Raw genomic sequence first — 22,947 nt, 5'->3', positions numbered from 1 at the left:
AATGTAAATGGCCTAAATATTCCACATAAAAGATATGCATTTGCAACTTGGATGAAAAAGCAAGACCCAACAATCTGCTGCCTTCAAAAGACTGACCTACTGTGTAATGATATCCACAGCCCCAAAGTAAAGGGTGCACAATGATGTGCTACACAAATAGAAAACAACAAAGATCGGGCATTGCTATTCTTGTATCAGATGAAACAGATATTAAATCAAGAAAGGTTAAAAAAAAAAAAAAGACAAGGATACTATATAATGGTAAAGGGTTCAATTCAACAAGATTTAACCATCTTAAATATATACACCAAACACCACAGCACCCAGATTAATAAAAACAACTAGATCTAACAAAGGAGATAAGAAGGTCATACAATAATAGCTGAAGTATTTAACAACTGTCTGGTGACAGCACCATATAGATTATCAGGGCAAAAGAAAACTAACAAAGTAACTCCAGACTTAAATTGAACTCTTGATCAAATGGATGTAATAGACATCTACAGAACATACCATGCAACAACCACAGAGTATACATTTTTCATATCTGTGCATGGAGCGTTCTCTAAAATTAACCAAATACTTGGATTTAAGGCAAGTCTCAATAATTTCAAAAAAATCAAAATTACATCAATCATCTTCTCATATGACAGAGGAAATAACATTAGAAATATATATTGGCTGGGTACAGTGGCCCATGCTGGTAATCCTAGCAGTTTGGGAGGCTGAGGTGGATAGATCATTTGAGGTCAGAAGTTCAAGACCCGCAAGGCCAACATGGTAAACTCCTACCTCTATTAAAAAATACAAAAATTAGCCAGATGTTGGTGGTGCACACCTGTAATTCCAACTACTCAGGAGACTGAAGCAGGAAAATCGCTTAAGTCTGGGAGGTGGAGGTTGCAGTGAGCCGAGATAGCACCACTGCACTTCAGTCTGGGTAATAGAGTAAGACCCTGTCTCAACAACAACAACAAAAAAACACATGTCAGGAGAAACTCTCAAAACCACACAAGCCCATGGAATCTGAACAACTTGCTACTGAATGATTTTAGGCTAAATAAGAAAATTAAGGCAGAAATAAGAAAAGTTGAAACAAATAAAAATAGAAATACAACTCACCAAAACCTCTGGGATACAATGGACACAATGAAAGCAGTGTTAAGAGGAAAGTTTAAAGCACTAAATGCCTACATAAAAATGATTAAAATATCTTAAATTAATAACCTAATATCACATATTAAGGAACTAGAAACATAAGAACAAACCAAATGTAAAGCTAGCAGAAGAAATAACAAAAATCAGAGCAGAACTAAATGAAATTGAGACTGTAAAAACCAAACGAGATATTAACAAAGGAAAAGGTGTTTCTTTGAAAGGATAAATAAAATTGATAAGACTGATATTTAAGTTAACCAAGGAACAAAAAGAGAAGATTCTAATAAGCACAATCAGGAATGATAAAAATGTGGCATTACAATTGATACCATTACAACCGATACCATCAAAATACAAAATATATTCAGAGAGTAGTCTATGTAGATTCTTAGAGAGTAATCATGGTAGACTATGAACATTTCTATGATCAAAAACCAGAAAACCTAGAAGAAATGAATAAATTCCTGGAAACATATAACCTGCCAAGATTTAACCGAGTGAAATTGAAATCCTGAAGAGACATATCATGAGTTATGAAATTGAATTAGTAATAAAAAATCAATTTTCCAAAAAAAGCCAGGAGCAAACAGATTTACAGTCAGACTTTACCAGACATACAAAGAACTAGCAACCACCCTGTATAAACTAATAAAAAAACTGAGGAGGAATGACTCCTCTCTAACTCATTATATGAAACCAGTATCATCCTGATACCAAAACCTAGCATTGAACACATGCACACAAAGAAAAATACAGGCCAATATCCCTGATGAATAGACACAAAAATCTGCAACAAAATACTAGTGAACCAAATCCAGCAGTATATCAGAAAGATAACTTGTCACAGCCAAGTGGATTTTATTCCAGGGATGCACAAATGGTTAAACATATGCAAATCAATAAATGTGGTTCACCACATAAACAACTTTAAAAACAATAGCCATATGATCATCTCAATACATGCAGAAAATACAGTCAATAAAATCCAATATGCCTTTATGATAAAAACCCTCAACAAACTAGTCATTGAAAAAACATACTGCAAAATAATAAGAGCCATCCATGACAAACCCACAGCCAACATCATACTGAATGGGAACTGTAAGAAGACAAGGATGGCCACTCTTAGCAATCAGGCAAGGGAAATAAATAAATATCTTCCATATTGAAAAAGAGGGAGTCAAATTACCTGTGTTTGCCAATGACAATCTTACACCTAAACAACCTTGATATTTCCTCCAAAAGATTCTTTTACCTGATAAACTACTTCAGTAAGGTTTCAGGATGCAAAATAAATGCTTGAAAATCAGTTTCATTTCTATAGATCAACACTCAAACTGAGAACCAAATAAAAATCTCAATTTCATTTACAATAGACACAAAAAAGAAAATATTTAGAAATATATTTCACAAAGGAGACCAATGAAGTAAAAGATGTCCACAACAAGAACTATAAAACACTGCTGAAAGAAACACTACATGACAGAAATAAGTGGAAAAATATCCATGATCATTGTGTGGAAGAATCAGTATCATTAAAATGACTGTACTGCCCAAAGCAAGCTACATAGTCAATATAATTTCTATCATAGTACCAAATTTATTATCCATAAAATTATTTTAAAAATTCTAAAATACATATGGAACCAAAAAAAGAACCTGAATAGCCAAAGCAATCCTAAGCAGAAAGATAAAGTTGGGGGCATCATATTATCTGACTTTATACTATAAGACTATAATAATAAATAAAAAAAAAAAAACAGCATAGCATTGGCATAAAAATAGACACATAGATCTATGGACACAATAGGGAAACCAGAAAATAAAATCACATATGCATAACCACGGTTCTTCAACAAAGCTGACAAAATTAAAAATTGGGAAAAGGTCACCCTATTCAATAAATGGTGCTAGGAAAACTGGCTAGCTAAATGCAGAAGAAAGAAACTTCACTCCTATCTCTCACCATATGCAAAAATTAAGAATTAAAAATTTAAATTTAAGACCCAAAATTATAGAGATCATAGAATAAAACCTAGGAAAACCTCTTTAGACATTAGCCTAGGCAAATAATTTATAAATAATACCTCAAAAGCAAATGCAGCAAAAACAAAAGTAGACAAATGGGACTTAATTAAGCCAAACAGTTTCTGCACAGCAAAAGAAACAACTATCAGAATAAACAGACAACCTATAGTATGGGAGAAAACATTTGCAAGTAATATATCTGACAAATGATTTATATCTGGAATCTATAAGAAACTTAAACAAATCAACAAGAACAAAACATATAACTCCATTAATAAGTGAGGAAAGAACATAGACACTTCCCAAAAAAAGAAATGGAAGTGACCAACAAACATGAAAAACATTCAACATCACTAATCATTAGAGAAATGCAAGTTACAACAAAAATGAGACACCATTTCATTCCAGTCCATTTGGACTTTTTATTATTATATATATCCTCAAAATCAAAACTAAATAAACCACAACATAAATGCTGCACACAACTTAGTTTGTTTACTTAACTGGGGAAAATATATTCGAACAATGGCTGTGCATTACATATCTGTTTAAATCTCTCATAACATACAATTTACACCGGGGCCTATCATGGGGAGGGGGGGGGAGGGGGGGAGGATTGCATTGGGAGTTATATCTGATGTAAATGACGAGTTGATGGGTGCAGTCACAGCAACATGGCACAAGTATACATATGTAAACAACCTGCACGTTATGCACATGTACCCTACACTTAAAGTATAATATAATAAATAAATAAATAAATAAAAAAAAAAAAAAATAAAAAATAAAAAAAAAAAAAAAAAAAAAAAAAAAAAAAAAAAAAAAAAAAATCTCTCATAACATACAATTTAGCACAGGGTCCTGCTTCCTCTGCTTTCTGAGAAGATCTGCTTCCTAGGTTCCCCACACTCAATTTGGGATCAGGGCACACTTCCCAATTCAAATAAAATTTTCAGGATCATTAATGCATTAAAAATAAATTCAACATAAATCCTAATGCTTTTTTTTTTTTTTTTTTTTTTGAGTCAGAGTTTCATTCTTGTTGCCTAGACTGGAGTGCAATGGCACAGTCTCGGTTCACTGCAACCTCTGCTTCTGTGGTTCAAGCAATTCTCCTGCCTCAACCACCCAAGTAGCTGGGATAACCAGAGCCTGCCACAATACCCCGTTTTTTTTTTTTTTTTTTTTTTTTTTTTTTTTTTTTTTTTTTAGTAGAGACAAAGTTTTACCATGTTGGCCAGGCTGATCTCAAACTCCAGACCTCAGGTGATTTGCCCCCGTTGACCTCCCAAAGTGCTGGGATTACAGGCGTGAGCCACCCCTAATGCTCTTTTATCAGGGCAAAATAACAAAATGATACACCATAAACTATAAATCTATTATGTACTCTAATTTTCTAGTAGCTCTATCAGCTACATTCTGACTTTTTAAACACAAAACCATACTATCAGCCTCATTTATGTTACTAGTACTTGTATAGATCTACAATCATTAACCAAATGAAATGTTCATTATGGAATTGACCATCTATAAATTTTATTGCTTTGTCTAAAATCATCCCAGCAATTTGAAAGAGAAATTTTTAAAGATTCAAAATTTAGCCAAAGTTTTCAAGTAAAAAATATTGTTACATGTTATTAATAATAAATTGTCCCTATAAATAATTTCACACAAAAGGATAATAATAGAATATTCAATTTTAGGATGAAGTGTTTATTAAAACAGCAATCCATTTTTTTCTTCCAACTCCCTTATGTTTAATTAAAAAATACACAGAAAAGCAGAATAAATTATTCTTAATTTAAAATCCAGAAGTGTATTATTCTTTAATATGGATATACTAAGGATAGCTTAAACATATTTTCCTTCACTTTTCTCTGAAGCTCCTATTTATGTAACTACATATGTAAAATCATAATAGGCTAATCTAACCAGTAGATTATCTATAACAAGTTTTATTTTCCTTTTGGCCTTTTCTTGCAAGTCTCTATTCTGTTTACTACCATCACCACTGCCTTCTTTGAACCTAACCATGTACCTGTAAACCCAAAAATTTGGATAAAAATATTTATTCAAGTTATTCATGTCACATATTCCAGTTTAGTGCTAGTTTGTGTTAGTCATGATTTGCCTAGTCCTGATTTCAGCCCTGCATGGCACAGGCTCATGATTTTATATGGATTAAAAGAAAGGAATTATGAAAATCATTTTCAGTCATACATAACTGAATAATTCAATAGCACTAATGTCAAAGAGTCTCTAATTAAGGGAGGTTTGAAAGAGATAAAGGATTCAAAGGAGTCTGGGTGCGGTGGCTCAAGCCTGTAATCCCAGCACTTTGGGAAACCAAGGTGGGTGGATCACCTGAGGTCAGGGGTTCAAGACCAGTCTGGCCAACATGGCAAAACCCCATCTCTACTAAAAATACAAATAAATAAATAAATAAATAAATAAATAAATAGCCAGGCGTGGTGGTGGGCACCTGTAATCCCAGCTACTTGGGAGGCTGAGGCAGGAGAATCACTCGAACCCCGGAGCTGGAGGTTGCAGTGAGCGGAGATCGCTCCATCGCCCTCCTGCCTGGGAGACAGAGCAAGACTCTGTCTAGACAAAAAAGAAAAAAGAAGTGGGAGGAGACCTAAAGAAAGAGAATGCATCATTATATCTGGAGGCACTTTGGAGGATACAAGCATGGAAGGAATAGTGAAATATACACACAGTTAGAAAACTGATAAAACACTAAACAAAAAGTAAGTTTATCTGTCATACTTCCCATTTCTTCAATATTCCTAAGAACTGAGTCACTTCCAAGAGGAGAAACCCTACAAAGCATTGCAGCTGTGTGAATATAGTATATTAAAGTCAGCCCCACGGTGCTGTATCCCTTGGCAAGTCTGAAATTCCACTGGGATTCACAAAGTTGACTATGTGATGCCCAATAATCTCATATTAGAGGCAATGCAAATATATTTATAAGACTAAGAACTGTAACAAGCTTATGAAGAAAACCAATTTATAGCATTACAGGTTATACCAGAAGTAATTTCCTCTGTTAACTAAAATTACATTACTAAAAAGTGCATGGTTTGTAGATGTCTAATGTGAAGACAGATAGTGAATAGTTTCCTGCTCAGTGTGAACACTAAATAAGAATGAAAATAGAATGCCTTATTATATAAAGTAATACCAATACATTGATTTGCAATCTACTCCTCTGGCACAATTTAAAATGTGTTCTTTAACTACAGAGTCACAACTCTTTTTCATTTCAATGTGTTTTCCTTCAAAATAGCAGTTATTTATATATACTGCTTTGAAATTCATTTTTAGGCTGCAGATTCACAATCTCCCTAAATGCCAAAGATGTGAAGTTAAATTCAGATGCACTTGAAGTAAACACTGTGCTAACTAGCAGCAGTGTTCAAAAGATTATGCTGCCAATTATATGAAAGGGAATACTATTGTGAATTATTCTGCAAATCCCCAAAGAAGTTTATCTCTCACATTATTGAAGACTGGGAATGTCTTAATATATGCACAACTTGAACATTGTTTGGGAAAAAGCCAAACTAATTCATCTATCTTCTGATCAATCAGTTCAGCCAAGCAAAGCACAAAATAAATTCACATCCTTTGCTGCCATTAAGAGCAACCAGTTTGCTTGTCTGTGTACCACGAATGCCGAACAAATCTTGAATAACAACAATGGAAAGTTAAAAGAAAAGAAAGACAGGAAAGAAATAAAACTCAATTTTCTTCAATAGAAAATTTCTAGGGAGGAAATATTTTCCATTTTTTTCTTCTATAAAATTTAACATATTATATATATATCCTAACTCTCATTATAGGGTATTCTAAGACAGATTCTGCCAATATTGAAATATCTAAGACAGGCACAATTGGGCCATTGCAAGCAAATTTAATGTATTAAATGGATTCTAAGGAACCTGAAAATTAATAAATCTTTCTAAAATGACTGACTGACTGTTAGGGGAAAACTTAAGAAATCAAATACCAAATCTTTTTTTATTTTTCTATTCTTTCCCAAAACAAAAATAGTGGGGGATAAAATAATGCAATGCCCGGTTAAAGTGCCAACAACAAAAATACTTATGACTGCTACTTCTGACCCTTTTGGGGGGTCAAATTTTGTTGTCTTTTGTATTTCTAGCTTTGTTTGAGACCTTTGTTTGCATATATTCAAGGGTTAGTAAATACAGTTTAATATTGTTTCTATAGCAATTAAGCATTTACCTAGCAAGAATAAGCAAACAGAGGTCTTGCATTAGATTTTCTACTAAACTATATTCCTTCTACCATACTGCAATCTTTACTAAGAAACAAAGGACATGTGATTTCACTTTTCTAAGCTTATTTTAGTTAAGGTTAATTATTACACGGAGATACTAACCTTTCAATAATAAACTACAAATTAGCATTATTCATATCTGTGGTGTGTTTTCAATGTAATAACAAAAATCCTGGCTTGCTCTAAAGATCAAGCTAAAAGCAACCTTACCATCATCATACTGGCCCAAGCAGATTTTAACGAGAGAGCCCAGGATGATCCCTGAAGCTAAACACGTCCAGAGATAAAACTGTCGAAACATCTTCTGTCAAAGCTCACTCAAAGCTGATCTGAAATAAGGGGAGGTAGAAAGAAACATTTGACATGTTCATTAATCTGTTACAGGTAAACGCAATTGTCACAGCACAGAAAAGCCTTAATGACTTCATAGTTAATTACCTGTGCCATGTTATCCATTAACGAAGTAACACAATGGTTTAATGCACTGGAACTGTTTATCAACATAAATTTTCAGACAAGTAATCTCTAAGGAAAGACTTCTTTTCTGTTATTTAATTTTCCAGCAAGCAGGTTGAGAAGTTAACATACTAACAATATCAGAAGCACACTCTTTAAAATTTAAGACCTGATGGGTAACTCAAATGTTAATCAGTTTGAGTAACTAAACTTACGTTGTCTACAGCATAACTTTACAAACAAGTGTAAGATAGTAAGCCAGTTGTTAGTATCCTACATGAGAATTTCAATGAAAATTTGTCTTACGCAATTAAGTAGAAAAGTCTATCATTAAAACGTTAATTCCTTTCTAGTAGAGTGATCAGAAATTGACTTAACTATGCTGGGAAAGAGTAAGGAAAATCTGTCAATATTCACTACATCTGCTGTATGAAGCATTTGGATGCATTCCATTTTAATTTTCTTGTTTTACTTTTCAATCTTCCAGCAATTAAAAAAAAAAAAAGAAAAAAAGAAAAAGAAAACAACTGATTGAGAAATTAGTGGCCTGTGAGCACACACAAGAAAGTCTTATTGAAAGAATGACATGCTCATTTTCTTTGTAAATTTAGGAAATTATCCACACAGAATTGCTCAAAATGCCCCTGATTATAAATTGTGGCCCTGATTATAAATTGGAACACTGTTTCTCTAATTCAGAGGTTCCAAACTCAAATGCCTACAGAGTACAAGCAGACAAAGGAAAAGAATGAATTAGCCTAAGGGCACAACAGTGATGGTAGAGGCTGTGATAAACTGTGCAATACAAGGTTTTCTAAAGAGACCAGCTGGTGCTCAACTTCTGTCAATGGTTGTTAATGTGGGAATGCAAACCAGTGTTGCTGGGTCTTCTGATTTTCAAAGAGAAGGCAGAAATCCAAATTTTCATGTGATTTCCAAGTGTTTAGATGATTGTGCAATCTTCTTTATAAGACTAAATGCTTCTAGCACCTAATATTGATTCCTCAAGTTCTCCAGTTTTCTATTTCTGCCCAGGATTCTCTCCACTAGACTAGCTGTGGATAAGGTTTATCAGAGGGTATAAAGGAATGATTTTAATTCTGCTTTTGTCTACATTTTATCTATTTTTGATTTATTGCCAAGTGTTTAATAATGTTTATTTGTCCAGTAGCACTTATAAATATATATATAGAGAGAGTATTGTAAAATTGTATTAAAGGTGTAAGCTCTTTTTTAAACTAATGGGATACACAGTTCTTGGCTTTAAAAAATCACTGCTCCAGCTTACACACATTTTAAAATGAATTCTATTCTTCTTTGTTTCTTTGTCTAAGATAAAAAAGGAGCCTGCCTTCTTTTTAGCTGGGCCTTCCACATTTTTCCCTAACTGGCAAAGTGCTTGGCCCCTGCATTTATAATTTCTAGGGACAGAAAGCCCAAAGAAGAACTCACTATTAGATGCCAAGTCCACACTAACGTGTAGAAAAAAAGAAAAATAAAATTGGCCAATGCTACTGGTTGTGTAGAGTAGCGGATGAGTGTGGCTTCTTTTGAAATTCAAGCTTTTCAGCTTACTAGTTATATGACTTTGAAGAAATTAATAGCATCTTTATCTCACATTCCTCATTATCATAATGGATATAAAATAGTATCTACCTAATAAGATTGTCTTAAACATTAAATATGTAAGGGAATATAAATACATGCTTAACACAGTGTACTTACTCACAGAACGAGTACCCCCAAAGCTTAATATGAGTCTTTCTGACTCAGCATTTATGGAACTTCCAAAGTCTTAAATACAGATTTACTCAATCTATCTTTAGCAAGGGCTATAAAGTAGATATTATTATCCCCATTTTATGGAGGAAAGGTCAGGCTCACAGACAATAAGTGACTGGCTCAAGGTTATAAACTGGTGAGCGTCTGAAGAGACCATAAAGTCTGTGAGTAAGATACTTTTGCTCATTCCATCAGAGAAAAGTATTGGAAAATATCCCAGAAAACGCAGGGCTCAGAAGTTTTCAAAGGATATGGAGGCCTAGGATGGCTTGCTGTATTGCTTCCCTTAAACTCTAAGAGACAGACATTGTAACCCCCTTCTCAAAGGATTATAGCCCTACTAAGATTTCTATACACAATGACTTCAAATCTTTTTTTTTATTTGGAAAAATAAACATGACAACATTAAGAAATAAAACAATGTTACTTAAATTTTAAAAATATAAAGAGAAACCATAGACAAATACAAAGGATATATATTAGATATATATATTAGAAAGGATATATATTAGAAAACAAAATTAATACAACCCGGAAAATATATGTATTAGAAAACAAAATTAAAGAAAAAGCAGTATCTTAGCAAAGGACAAAAGGTCATAGTTGTGTTCCTGTGTGGGCCCTTGACCTGCCAGCTTGACTTCCTTTATACTAGTTTATACTATTATGCATTCACAAATTATGGTATATTATTTTATTTCTGACTGAAGCTAATTTGGTTCATGGAGCAGTCTCCAGGATAAAAATAACTGATGGATCATTATTTTAAAGTCATTAATGCCACTGCCATTATTATGCCTCCAGAAACAAAACCTCTTGATCTATGGCTCTGCATGTTTGTAGAGGATTATATGTACACTTTTGAAAGCATCACAGACAAAACTCATATAAAAATCAATTTAGAATAGATACAGCATTTACTGCCCAGAGGAATGAGATAATTTTAGGGGAAATATTATACTTATTTGTCTTTGAATAATGAGAATAATAATAATTTCTATAGTTTTTTTTTTTTACTGGTTCATATGTATCTGCCTTATTTCCAAATAAATTTTAATCACTTCAATGGGCTCAATATTTACAGAGACATGAAAGAAAGCTATGACTCATCACATCAACCCACCCAAAACACAGAACACATATTGACTTCGTGAGAAAACCCAGTTTCTAAACAAAGATATAATGAAAGGTACCTCCCACAAAGAGACTGTGTAAAAGACTACAGGACCAGCATGTTTAGTACAATATTGTGACAATCAACTGACAACCTATAGTGGCACTTCTGTGATTGCGATCAAATTAATTGGAAGAGATCAAGTGCTTTAGACAAAAGATTGTCTTCGTTACTAGCTTTATAATCTCTAGAATTACAAGAGAAAGTCCTATAGGAGACGAATTCCAAAATCTTGCTAAGTGACTATAGGTAAATGAAAAGCATGTCAAGCAACACCTCTGTGGTGGTGCTTTACTTTTACTACAAATCCCACATCAGACTCTTTCCATGTTACCCGAGGACAAATTTTTCCTCCAGAATTTCTTGGCCAATAATGTTATGTTCTAAAAATCCAAAGCATGTTCAATTCTAAAAAGAATTGTAGGTGACCTATAAATGAATACATTATTATACTTGTTTTTCAAGAGATAATTACATTGGTGTATTCAGTACTCTAATATAGCTAATGAAGTTATCATTTTGCAATCATGACTTAGAAATAGTATTCTTTTCTCAAAATACTGGGGAAAAGTGTTTGTTTCCTATTATAGTATAATATTACACGTAAGTGGTTTGCATTCCATGCGCATTTTATGACACATTTTCCTTAGTCTTAAGAATATTTTACTGCAATTATTCAAGACAAACATACTAATTTTGAATTTCACATCATTTGCATTTCCTGCAAGATAAATCTCATATTTATTTCTCTGGCATTCAATGTTCTCAAAAATTAATTTCTTCAACAAGCACTTATGGAGGGTCTACTAGATACCACTCACTCTTCTCGGCAGTTAGGAAATATCAGTGAACAAAGCTGACATAATTCTATGCTCCCGTGGATGTTATATTCCAGCAAAATAAAGATCCACCAACAACAAATATAAATAAGTTATATAACACGTTAAAATGTAATAAGTGACATGAAAATAGCAGCTATCATTTCAAAACTGTATATTGTCACTTTACAATAATTTTCATTCAGTAAATGAACTGAGATTACACAAAGCAACCAAAATGCTATCTGATAAAAACTGAATGAGAACTTTACAGTGAAAGTGTAACTATTCCGACAACCCTGACAGCATCCTTGATGGTATCTACTACTCTGAGTACAGATTTCTGTTCATCTCTTGGAAGGAGAATAAAGGTCTTTCACTGCCTTTCACTTTCAAATATAAATCCAAAGACTGGAAATACACAAAGGTCCTTCTTTTTTCTGTTTATCCCTGCTCCCTGAGTCTTGGGTGGTTGCAGTGACACATGGCAAAAGCAGCCACGTTTGACACCACAGCAGTTTTCTCTTAAATACATTTTTGACAATGTTAATTATTTTTTAGCCTATGTCTGTGACTGCTATGTGAATAAACACTAATCTTCTTGAGATATCAAAGATTGGAACACACCATCATTACGCTGATAAGAAACCCCATACCAATACACAACCATGAAGCAAGCTCTACTCTCACAGTGAAGTGAGCTGTATATATGCAGTCTGCCCTTCAATAGTTTGTTCAGCCAAACTACTGTTACTGCTGATCTATAACAATATCTAGATAAAGCTATAAAACTAAAACTTGTCACTGCTCTGTATTCCTCGTGAGAAACATATGCTACTTACCTGCTGGAATAAAGCAAACTTCCCTTCAAAGCAACCTCAGCTTCAAACTAAAAACATGAGGCTTTCCAAAGTCACTATATCTTACCACACCAAATATGAATTTCCTTAAATGCCTAGAGAGAAAACTGTCTTCTACCTCAGCATGGTGGTAAATATTAATAATGTCTTCATCACTACAGAGAGTACTTATCACCCTTCAGCATTACCAGATGAATCAGCTTTTCTTTTTTTAAAATGTGTAATATGAACTTTGGGAAAGTAAAATTTCAGAGAGCCTTTCAGATACATTCCCTCCTTCTAGATCACATTATATTTTTCTTTACTAAATATACATACGTATACATTTATATCATATATTCATCTATAAAAATATATTGATATTTATTGACAATTTTATAGTACATTTATACATAATATATTTATATATAAATTTATGTTACATAGTCACATATACAATTTATATAAAGTATATATTTTATTTAAATTTACATTAATGATAAGTAGATATTGATATTATCTCCCACTTTTTTAAAGTTTGCAATTTAAATTCAAGGGGTTCCGTTGTAGCTAATTTGAGGTATGGTTGGAAAGTAACCAATGTTTTTATAGGACACTGTGAGGTCCAAGGCACCTCTCCCACCTGGTCCAGCTAAATCAGACTTACTAGATCTTTGCTCGGGCTTACAGTTTTTTGTTTGTTTGTTTGTTTGTTTGTTTGTTTAACATGCTACTACATCTGAATGTGCCTTCACTACCAAACTTAAAATATGTCTAAATTTGGCCAGGCATGGTGGCTCACGCCTGTAATCCCAGCACTTTGGGAGGTTGGGGTGGGTGGATAACTTGATGTCAGGAGTTCCAGACTAGCCTGACAAACTTGGTGAAACCCCATCTCTACTAAACATACAAAATATTAGTCGAGTGTGGTGGTGCACACCTGTAATCCCAGTTACTCAGGAGGCTGAGGTAGAAGAATAGCTTGAACCCAGGAGGCAGAGGTTGCAGTGAGCTGAGATTTCACCACTGCACTCCAGCTTGAGCAAGAGAGCAAGACAGACTCCATTTCAAATAAAAAGAAAATGTTAATTTGCTTTCTGGGTGCACGCTGTCTCTACATATAGATTTGCCCTAAACATGGTGGTATAAAATAAAATTGATGAAAATCAATTTTAAAATTAAGAATATAAATTATTAAGAATTAATCTTGCCATCACTTCAATCATTTACAAGGTCTTACATTTCAGTTTTAAACATTTTAAATATGTAATCAACAGTTGTAAACATTAAATGAGACTAATTTAACTCAAAATATATTTCCCAAAACCACGTGAAACACAGAAGGTAAGTCCAAGCTCAGGCATTCTTATTTTACAGCTATGGTGAATTCTTGGAAAATTCAAATCAGTATCTTAATATGTCTGTTGAGTCTATTCATTATTAAATTCTGGTTTTAATAATAGAACTTTAAATAAAACAGGGAGGAACACTGGTTTTCTTTTTGGGGAATACTACTTCTCAAGAAAACAAATGACTGACCAATATAATTAATCTGTTTAATTTGTGTTCAGAGATTGTATCTTCACAGAAAAAAGCTAATATTCAGTTTAGTCTATAATAGATACATGCCAAATGTTATAATTATATAGTCATACTAGCTGGTTTAATAAAATATGAATACACCAAAAATGTTTTTAAATGAGTGGAAATGTAATCTGTATGTTTACTATTGCTATTATATTGGATATTTTTCTTAGTGTTTACACATACATTTACTCAATTAGTATTTATTTTATATTTAGTGCGTGTCAGACACTAATCTTCTATAGAAATAAATTATTCAATTTTCTCACAATGACTTTGCTATTGAGCATGCACTATATTTCAATTTTTTTAACCTAATATACATTTCAAGGCACTTTAGTAAAATAATTCCAAATTAGGAGATAAAGAAATTTCAATTGCCAATTTTTTGAGGTTTCCACTCAATCTACGTTTTTGGAACTTTCATCTAAATGTTAGTCTTTTAGACAAACACATTTCTCATTATTTCTTAGAAAAGTCTTCGGAAAAAAGCTTAGTATGAAAGGAGTGAGCAAACTGAAATACAAAAAAAGAAGGCCAAATATTATTTCATCAGTGGAGTGTGTAGCTTAAAAATATAACCAAGCAAATTTAAAATGGAGTTTTAATGCTCAAGCAAACGCATGCAAAATTTTAAAAAGGAAGCTTGAAAGACAGTTCTGTAGGATGTCATTCCCTGGCACAGGAAAATGATTCTGATTAATATTCTTGTTTGATGAATATTATAGATTCTAAGAAACAAGAATAAATTAATGAGTACATGAGTATTTTCCTAAGGCAAATCCATCAGCACAAAATTCAAAAGTATTAAGTCAGTCAAGAGAGACTAAACATAAAAATATGAAAATGCCAGTGACTTGTATGATATAATGTAATAAAAGTCTTGGCTCTGGAATGAGAGAGTCTTGCTTTGCATTCCTAGTTATGCTGCTTTGGGAGGGCTATATAAGGGTAAACTAGTTAAAACTTGTAAGAATCAGTTTAAAATTAGGACAGTAAAATCCTTGTTATTCTTCTGTAATTGACAGATGAAAATTTGAACAAAAAATAAAAGTTAAGAATATTCATTTGTTCATTTATAGCATAAGTGTTTGATGGGCGCTGATTCTGGATAGCATACTTTATAAGATGCAGCGGCTACAGCTTTATGAGAAAAACTGAATGAATTAATAATAAATAATAGTCTATATAGAGTTTTCAGTCTAACGGTGTGACAGCCACACCTGAAGTAGTTCACAATGAATCAAATCCTCATATAATACTATTCTATAGATCAGGGGTTCAGTGCTGGTCCATGGCCTGTTAGGAACCAGGCCATGGAGCAGGAGGTGAGTGGTGAGTGAGCAAGCAAAGTTTCATCTGTATTTACAGCCCCTCCCCATCATTTGCATTACCACCTGAGCTCCGCCTCCTGTCAGATCAGTAGCAGCATTGGATTCTCATAGGAGTACAATCTCTATTGTGAATTGCACATACAAGGGTTCCACGTTGCATGCTCCTTACAAGAATCTAATGCCTGATGATCGATCTGTCATTGTCTCTCATCATTCCCAGATGGGATCATGTAGTTGCAAGAAAACAAGTTCAGAGCTCCCAACTCATATTATGGTGAGTTGTATGATTATATCATCATATATTATATTATAATAATAATAGAAATAGAGTGTATAATAAATGTAATGGACCTGAATCATCCCAAACCACTCTCCTGCTCCCAGCTCAAGAATATGATAAAGAACAAAGTGTCATTTTCTTGTTTCAATTAAGTTATATAAAATTCAGTCTTAGCACATTGGAGAAAGAGAAATCTTCCTGCTCTGTGTAAAGAAGCAATATATTGTAAACTGCCTTTGGAGAGGGACATATGCCAGGGAACTCCCGGTGACTTCTTGGACCAGACGATGGCCCCCAGACAACAGCCCTCAGTCATATAACCAAAAAGAAATGAATTCTGCCAGCAATCTAAATGAGCTTTGTAAAACAGTTGCATTCTATACTGTTAATTACATTTTGAAAAGAAATGTAAGTTAAACACTAAACAATGAGATTTTAATTATTTTATATATGATCAATTGTATACATTAAATTCATTTTTCTATAAATCTAGTTACTACTTTTCTCTTTCTTATATTGAATAAAATTTGAACTATAACTCAGTCATATTACTTTACTTGCTTTTGCCACTACCATAGCTTGGTAGGAAATAAGGTTTTAAATAATAGTCTTCTAAATAGGTGACAGATTTAGAATAAAAGATTCATAACAGTTCTAATTTTAAGAAATGACTTCACATGTTTAATGAAATAGCAAATGGGTAGTATTTACATTTCTAATTTGTTTTTCTTAAATCTGCTTGCATTTAAACAATCTAAAATTAATTAGCAAAGCATGTCATTAAAAAAAAATTAAATTAAAGTTCTAGGATACATGTCCAGAATGTGTAGGTTTGTTACATAGGTATACATGTGTCATGGCAGTTTGCTGCACCCATCAATCCATCATCTACATTAGGTATTTCCCCTAATGCTATCCCTCCCCTAACCCCTACAACCCCCGACAGGCTCCAGTGTGTGATGTTCCCCTCTCTGTGTCCATGTGTTTTCATTGTTCATCTCCCACTTATGAATGAGAAGATGTGGTGTCTGATTTTCTGTTCTTATATTAGTTTGCTGAGAATGATGGTTTCCAGCTGCATCCAAGCATGTCATGTTTATTAGATATAGTTGGTAATAGAAGGAAACATATAACTTTTTTGTTGTTTTAGTTGAGACTCAGTTTCACTCTTGTTGCCCAGGCTGGAGTGCAATGGCAGGATCTTGGCTCACTGCAACCTCCGCCTCCTGGGTTCAAGCGATTTTCCTGCCTCAGCCTCCTGAGAAGTTGGGATTATAGGCATGCACCACCATGCCCGGCTAATTTTGTATTTTTAGTAAAGACAGAGTTTCTCCATGTTGGTCAGGCTGGTCTGGAACTCCCGACCTCAAGTGATCTGCCCGCCTTAGCCTCCCAAAGTGCTAGGATTTATAAACTGAAATGTGTTCGCTGAACACAAAGGAAAGGCTAAGAAGGATTATCGCAAAATATTTGACCTATACTTGGGGGAGGAAGCGACTTGTCAGAGAAGTCTTACATGAGGAACAAATTCTTAGGTTGAAATACGAAAGTATTTCTTTCATATTGTGCCTGGCCAACATATAACTTTTAATATTTATTCAAATATTAACATGTATGTAAAGGATACTAGAGTAAATACTGATTGGGAAACACAAACTGTCACTAATAAAATGTTTGTTTTCTATATAGCTTTAATATGTACTTTTAACATGTACGTATAACATTTATTTAACACGAATAGAGTAGAAAATGTGAACTTTAATACTTTGCCAGGTGACATGTTTAAGTAGAAGGAATAAAAGTAGGTTTATCCTCCATTGCCCCTCTTCTTATAAGAGGGGTCATATTTCACATGTCATATCTTTTTTACACTTTATTTATATTTCACATTATATGAAGTCTAACCAGAGATCATAAAGTTGCACAGTATATCAATTCAGACGCAGAACCAACATTCTACACACATCACTTTTTATTTTCTTTGCAGGATTTTTTTAAGGTAAGGTCTCCGGCCAACTGACCTGCAACTGTTTAATTTATAATAATTTTAAAATAGTAAAATTATCTCAAGAACTAAGTCTGTACATTTGATGTTGATAAAAATAACACTAACGGTGAATATTTTTTGAGTATAATGATGTCAATACAATTGAAATCATTAGATATGCTTTAATAATTTTAGAAACAAATGGTAGATTTGCGTTTCATTTCTCTTTGTACTTTACCAATTATACTAAGAAAATCATGTTTCAAATTTATAGTCTAGAACGTTTGCAGAAGTATCAGCTCAAAAACAGTAACTCAAAGTCTAATACAGAAAGACATCCATATAAGGAAGCATTTCACAAATATTTCTAAGCTTTGGGTTGATAAATATTAAGCTTTTATCATTTATCTCATAAATCTACATGATTAAAGAAATGATCAACCTTCTCAATTGGCAAAACGTGAAGATGAATAATTTGACTTAGAAAAATAACTAATTGTGTAGTCATGTAAGCCCTTCATTTATGATACAAATCCATAAAGGTCACTGTCATATTTCTTAGAGATTGGATTTTAATGTAAAGCTGAGTTTTACTTTTCTAGAAAACTGTAACTTTTATTGAAAATAGTTCATGTAGAGGCTGGGCATGGTGGCTCACTCCTCTAATCCCAGCACTTTGGGAGGCCGAGGCGGGCGGATCACAAGGTCAGGAGGTCGAGACCATCCTGGCTAACACGGTGAAATCCCGTCTCTATTAAAAATACAAAAAATTAGCTGGGCGTGGTGGCGGGCGCCTGTAGTCCCAGCTACTCAGGAGGCTGAGGCAGGAGAATGGTGTGAACCCAGAAGGCAGAGCTTGCAGTGAGCTGAGATTGTGCCACTGCACTCCAGCCTGGGGAACAAAGCGAGACTCCATCTCAAAAAAAAAAAAAAAAGAGTTCATGTATATAAGCAGATTTATGGAGTTCAAACTCATGTTGTCCAATAGTCAATTGTACGTAATTTTATCATTGTAAAACTCTGTCTTATCTGTAAATGATAAGATATTACAATTAGTTGGTTCTTTATGTTTGAGGGGCAAATAAAATTTAAATAAGTTCTCTTACAAAGACTATGCTTCATGAGTAATACACTAAGAACATTAGTCTCTTCCTACAAACACCTAATTTTATAGTGTATCCTCGCATTTCAAAATTACCAAACTGAAAAGTAGTCGTTCTCTCTCCTAGTGTCAATGCTCTGTAGGGTACATTCATTACTAGAGTACATTTTTTCTAACTTAAATTTTTAAATTTATTACATTAAGTATTAGATTATGCTATTATATAGTAAATTCAAACTGCCTGTATATTTTTATCCTATTAAAATGATACAGACATTAAATTTTATAGGCATTCTAATGATTGTTTTTCATTTTTTCATACTTTTAAAATAAGTTGTTATATGTCCCTTGGGGTTGGGCATTATTTTAGGAATATTTTACTACTTATGAATTTTCCAAAAGTCAATAATGAAAAGTATTTAGTTCCCAACACACCATGGCAAGAAATTTTATAAATGAAAGACATAATTCCATTCTGACCTTTTTTATTCCAAGGCCTTTTCATGTTTTTTTTAAATCTGAACTAATTTTTAACTCTCTGTATTTATTACCATAACCGTATTTCATTTTATTTTATTTTTTGCTAGTTATTTCTGCCTAGGCATTTTCTCCTTTTTCATATTTCAACCTAAGAATTTGTTCCTCATGTAAGACTTCTCTAACAAGTCACTTCCTTCCCCAAGTATCGCTCAAATATTTTGCGATAATCCTTCTTAGCCTTTCCTTTGTGTTCAGTGAACACATTTCAGTTTATAATTACATTGCTTGTCAGTGGGTACTTTGGCAATATTTGTGTTTCACTTTATTCCCCTGAGAAGAGGAATCATTATGAGCCAAACTCCTATCCCAGCTTTTTATCTCAGAGCCCAGAAAATAGCTTAGCACAGATTAGAATTGACGTTTTGAATGAATGAATTTTAAAAACAAATTTATCATTTTCACAAAATGTCCTGTTATTTACATTAAAGCTAATTTGCTCTTGTCAAATCTGTATTATATATGAAATTTAGTTTTATCACTTATTCCTGCAGCATTTGCTGAATATGCAAGGATCGATAATTGATAAATTCTAAAGAAGTTCTATCCTTTAAGACACATTTAAGGTATTGTTGGAGAAAGGGCTATGAATACTGTAAATCCTCACAGAGAGTAGGAGATGTTTGTACATAAATATGTATTTATTATAAAATAATATTTTAAATTGTTAAACTTAGATGAAATATATGCTTATAAAATATAAGAATACAATTCTAATATACTTGAAAAATAAGAACCAAATCTCAGCCTGTAAATTAAAATTTATGGTTTATATACAGCGAAAACTATTGGGGCTGTTTTTGTTTCTGTGACCCAGTTAAACTAATCTTTTCTCAAATTTCATCCCTATATCTGAGTATACTAATATTGGCAAAGCCCTCTGTATCCTAAAAAAAATCTATTTTAATATGTCTTCATAGAAAAGTCATTAAAAAGCAGTGAACATAGCCACCAAGTATTATTTTAGTATTTTTGTTGAAATGACTAAATTAATAGAAAGTGAAAAAAAGTACCTTAAGAAGAATTTTTAAAAACAAAAAGAAAAGATTGAACAAAGCACCTGTGGAAATATAAATTATAATTTTCTTCCACTTTATTAACACTCTTGTCTAATTAGGCAATAATTACTTTAAAAACTAATCCTTTCCCCTTAGAATTACTGCTGAAGTTGAAAGGTTCAAGTTTTTAATTACTATTCATAAAGCATGCAGCGAAACTTTCAAAACTATGAAAAGTCTACTATTTTACATGATTCAGCAAGATATTTATCTTAGAAAAACATCATTAATAAGTACAAAATTTCATTTAAATGAACAGCAAGAAACTTTTTCATTTTCCTTTCCAGTGTCAGAGATGGGTGGAATAAATCAAAATCAAGGATATTTTGTGGATGAAAGGGAGTAGAAATCTTAAGATTGGAAACTCACTAATGTGATGCCCATGGGCAAAGATGAAATCAGATATTATAGATGATTTTGAAGTTGCAGTTTTGATAATGATAAAGGTATAGTGAAAGGGAGAATTGAAGCAGAAATGAATTTCATATTGTTGCCTATACCAACCAACTCATCAAGCATTTCAAAAGTGTATTCTGGGCATGACATGGTGGCTCACACATGTAATCCTAACACTTTGGGAGGCCAACATAAAAGGATAACTTGAGGCCAGGCGTTTGAAGTCAGCCTGGGCAAAGCAGCAAGACCCAGTTTCTACAGAATAGAGAAAATTAAAAAATTAGCCAGGAGTAAGAGCAAACATCTGAAGTCCTACCACCCTCCAGAGGCTGATGGGGGAGGATGGCTTGAGTCCAGGAGTTCAAGGTTACAATGAGGTATTATCATGTTACTTGGGGAACAGTTTGAGAGCCTGTCCCAAAAAAACAAATAAACAAAAAAGCATATTCGACTAATACCTTGTAAATGGGGGTGTTTGAAGATTTTTAAATCAGATATAATTGTAATAGGGTGTGTGCATGGCATATGTGTGTGTGTGTGTGTGTGCGCGCGTGCACACATCAGGTCGCATCGCATATATTCAGTGTAAGCACCATAGTTATTTCAGGAAGGGATCATAGATGTGTAAGAATCTAAGTGTCCACAAAATACTGTAAATAAATAACTAAGGCTGATTGAGAAATAATGGGGGCTCTGGAAACTTTGCTGAATTTAAACTTAGCAACTTTGCAGAAGTCTACATCTATTTTTTTCCATCTTCCAATTTTTTAGATAACATTGAGTGTCTAGATTTTCATATGAAATTATGAAATTTAATTGTTTTAATTAAACTATTTTTAGTGTATAGTGTTGGTCAATAAAATGCAGCTTTTTGTGCCACCCAGACCACGTTGCAATAGTTCAAAAACCTTGGGCTTAAGGATCTGTTAGTAAAATGACATTTGTTTGATCAGAGCTATCTCTCCATATGCATTTAGGACCACTGTACTATCATCACATCCAAAACTTACTTTAATAACCATAATCTTTGAAAATTCTCATACTTTAGAGTATCTTCCTGCCTAGAAAAAATCTTAATATATGCACTAACCATAAAGATAATGTACCAGGATGTCCATGCTACCTGACTTCAAACTATACTACAAGGCTACAGTAACCAAAACAGCATGGCACTGGTACCAAAATATATATATAGACCAATGGAACAGAACAGAGCCCTCAGAAACAATACTACACATCTACAACTATCTGATCTTTGACAAACCTGACAAAAACAAGAAATGGAGAAAGGATTCCCTATTTAACAAATGGTGGTGGCAAAATTGGCTAGCCATATGTAGAAAGCTGAAACTGGATCCCTTCATTACACCTTATACAAAAATTAATTCAAGATGGATAAAATAATTACATGTTAGACCTAAAACCATAAAAACCCTATAAGAAAACCTAGGTAATACCATTCAGGACATAGGCATGGGCAAGGACTTCATGTCTAAAACACCAAAAGCAATGACAACAAAAGCCAAAATTGACATATGGGATCTAATTAAACTAAAGAGCTTCTGTACTGCAAAAGAAACTACCATCAGAGTAAACAGGCAACCTACAGAATGGGAGAACAATTTTGCAATCTACTCATCTGACAAAAGGCTAATATCCAGAATCTACAAAGAAATCAAACAAATTTACAGGAAAAAAAAAACAACCCCATCAAAAAGTGGGCAAAGGATATGAACAGACACTTCTCAAAAGAAGACATTTATGCAGCCAACAGACACATGAAAAAATGCTAATCATCACTAGCCATCAGAGAAATGCAAATCAAAACCACTATGAGATACCATCTCACACCAATTAGAATGGCAATCATTAAAAAGTCAGGAAACAACTGGTGCTGGAAAGGATGTGGAGAAATAGGAACACTTACACAGTTGGTGGGACTGTAAACTAGTTCAACCATTGTGGAAGACAGTGTGGCGATTCCTCAAGGATCTAGAACTAGAAATACCCTTTGACCCAGTCATCCCATTACTAGGTATATATCAAAAGGATTATAAATCATGCTGCTATAAAGACACATGCACAGGTATGTTTACTGCAGCACT

At 33.4% G+C, this 22,947-nt stretch overlaps 1 protein-coding gene across 3 annotated transcripts in view; it reads right to left on the bottom strand.

The window, feature by feature from the left end:
• The window catches only part of PCDH15 (protocadherin related 15), a 1,784,920-nt gene that overhangs the window by 828,696 nt on the left and 933,277 nt on the right, over positions 1-22,947 (bottom strand). For all 3 annotated transcript variants that reach the window (XM_050805159.1, XM_050805156.1, XM_050805157.1), the window contains one exon: positions 7,706-7,824. In XM_050805159.1, the coding sequence (XP_050661116.1) occupies positions 7,706-7,796 (91 nt within the window). In that variant the 5' untranslated portion in view covers positions 7,797-7,824. The remainder of the gene's footprint in view (positions 1-7,705; positions 7,825-22,947) is intronic.

This window comes from Macaca thibetana, chromosome 9 (assembly GCF_024542745.1).
Source record: "Macaca thibetana thibetana isolate TM-01 chromosome 9, ASM2454274v1, whole genome shotgun sequence".
NCBI classification, from domain to species: domain Eukaryota; kingdom Metazoa; phylum Chordata; class Mammalia; order Primates; family Cercopithecidae; genus Macaca; species Macaca thibetana.
The sequence above is the reverse complement of the archived record's forward strand: the minus strand, read 5'-3'. Positions and strand labels throughout refer to the sequence as shown.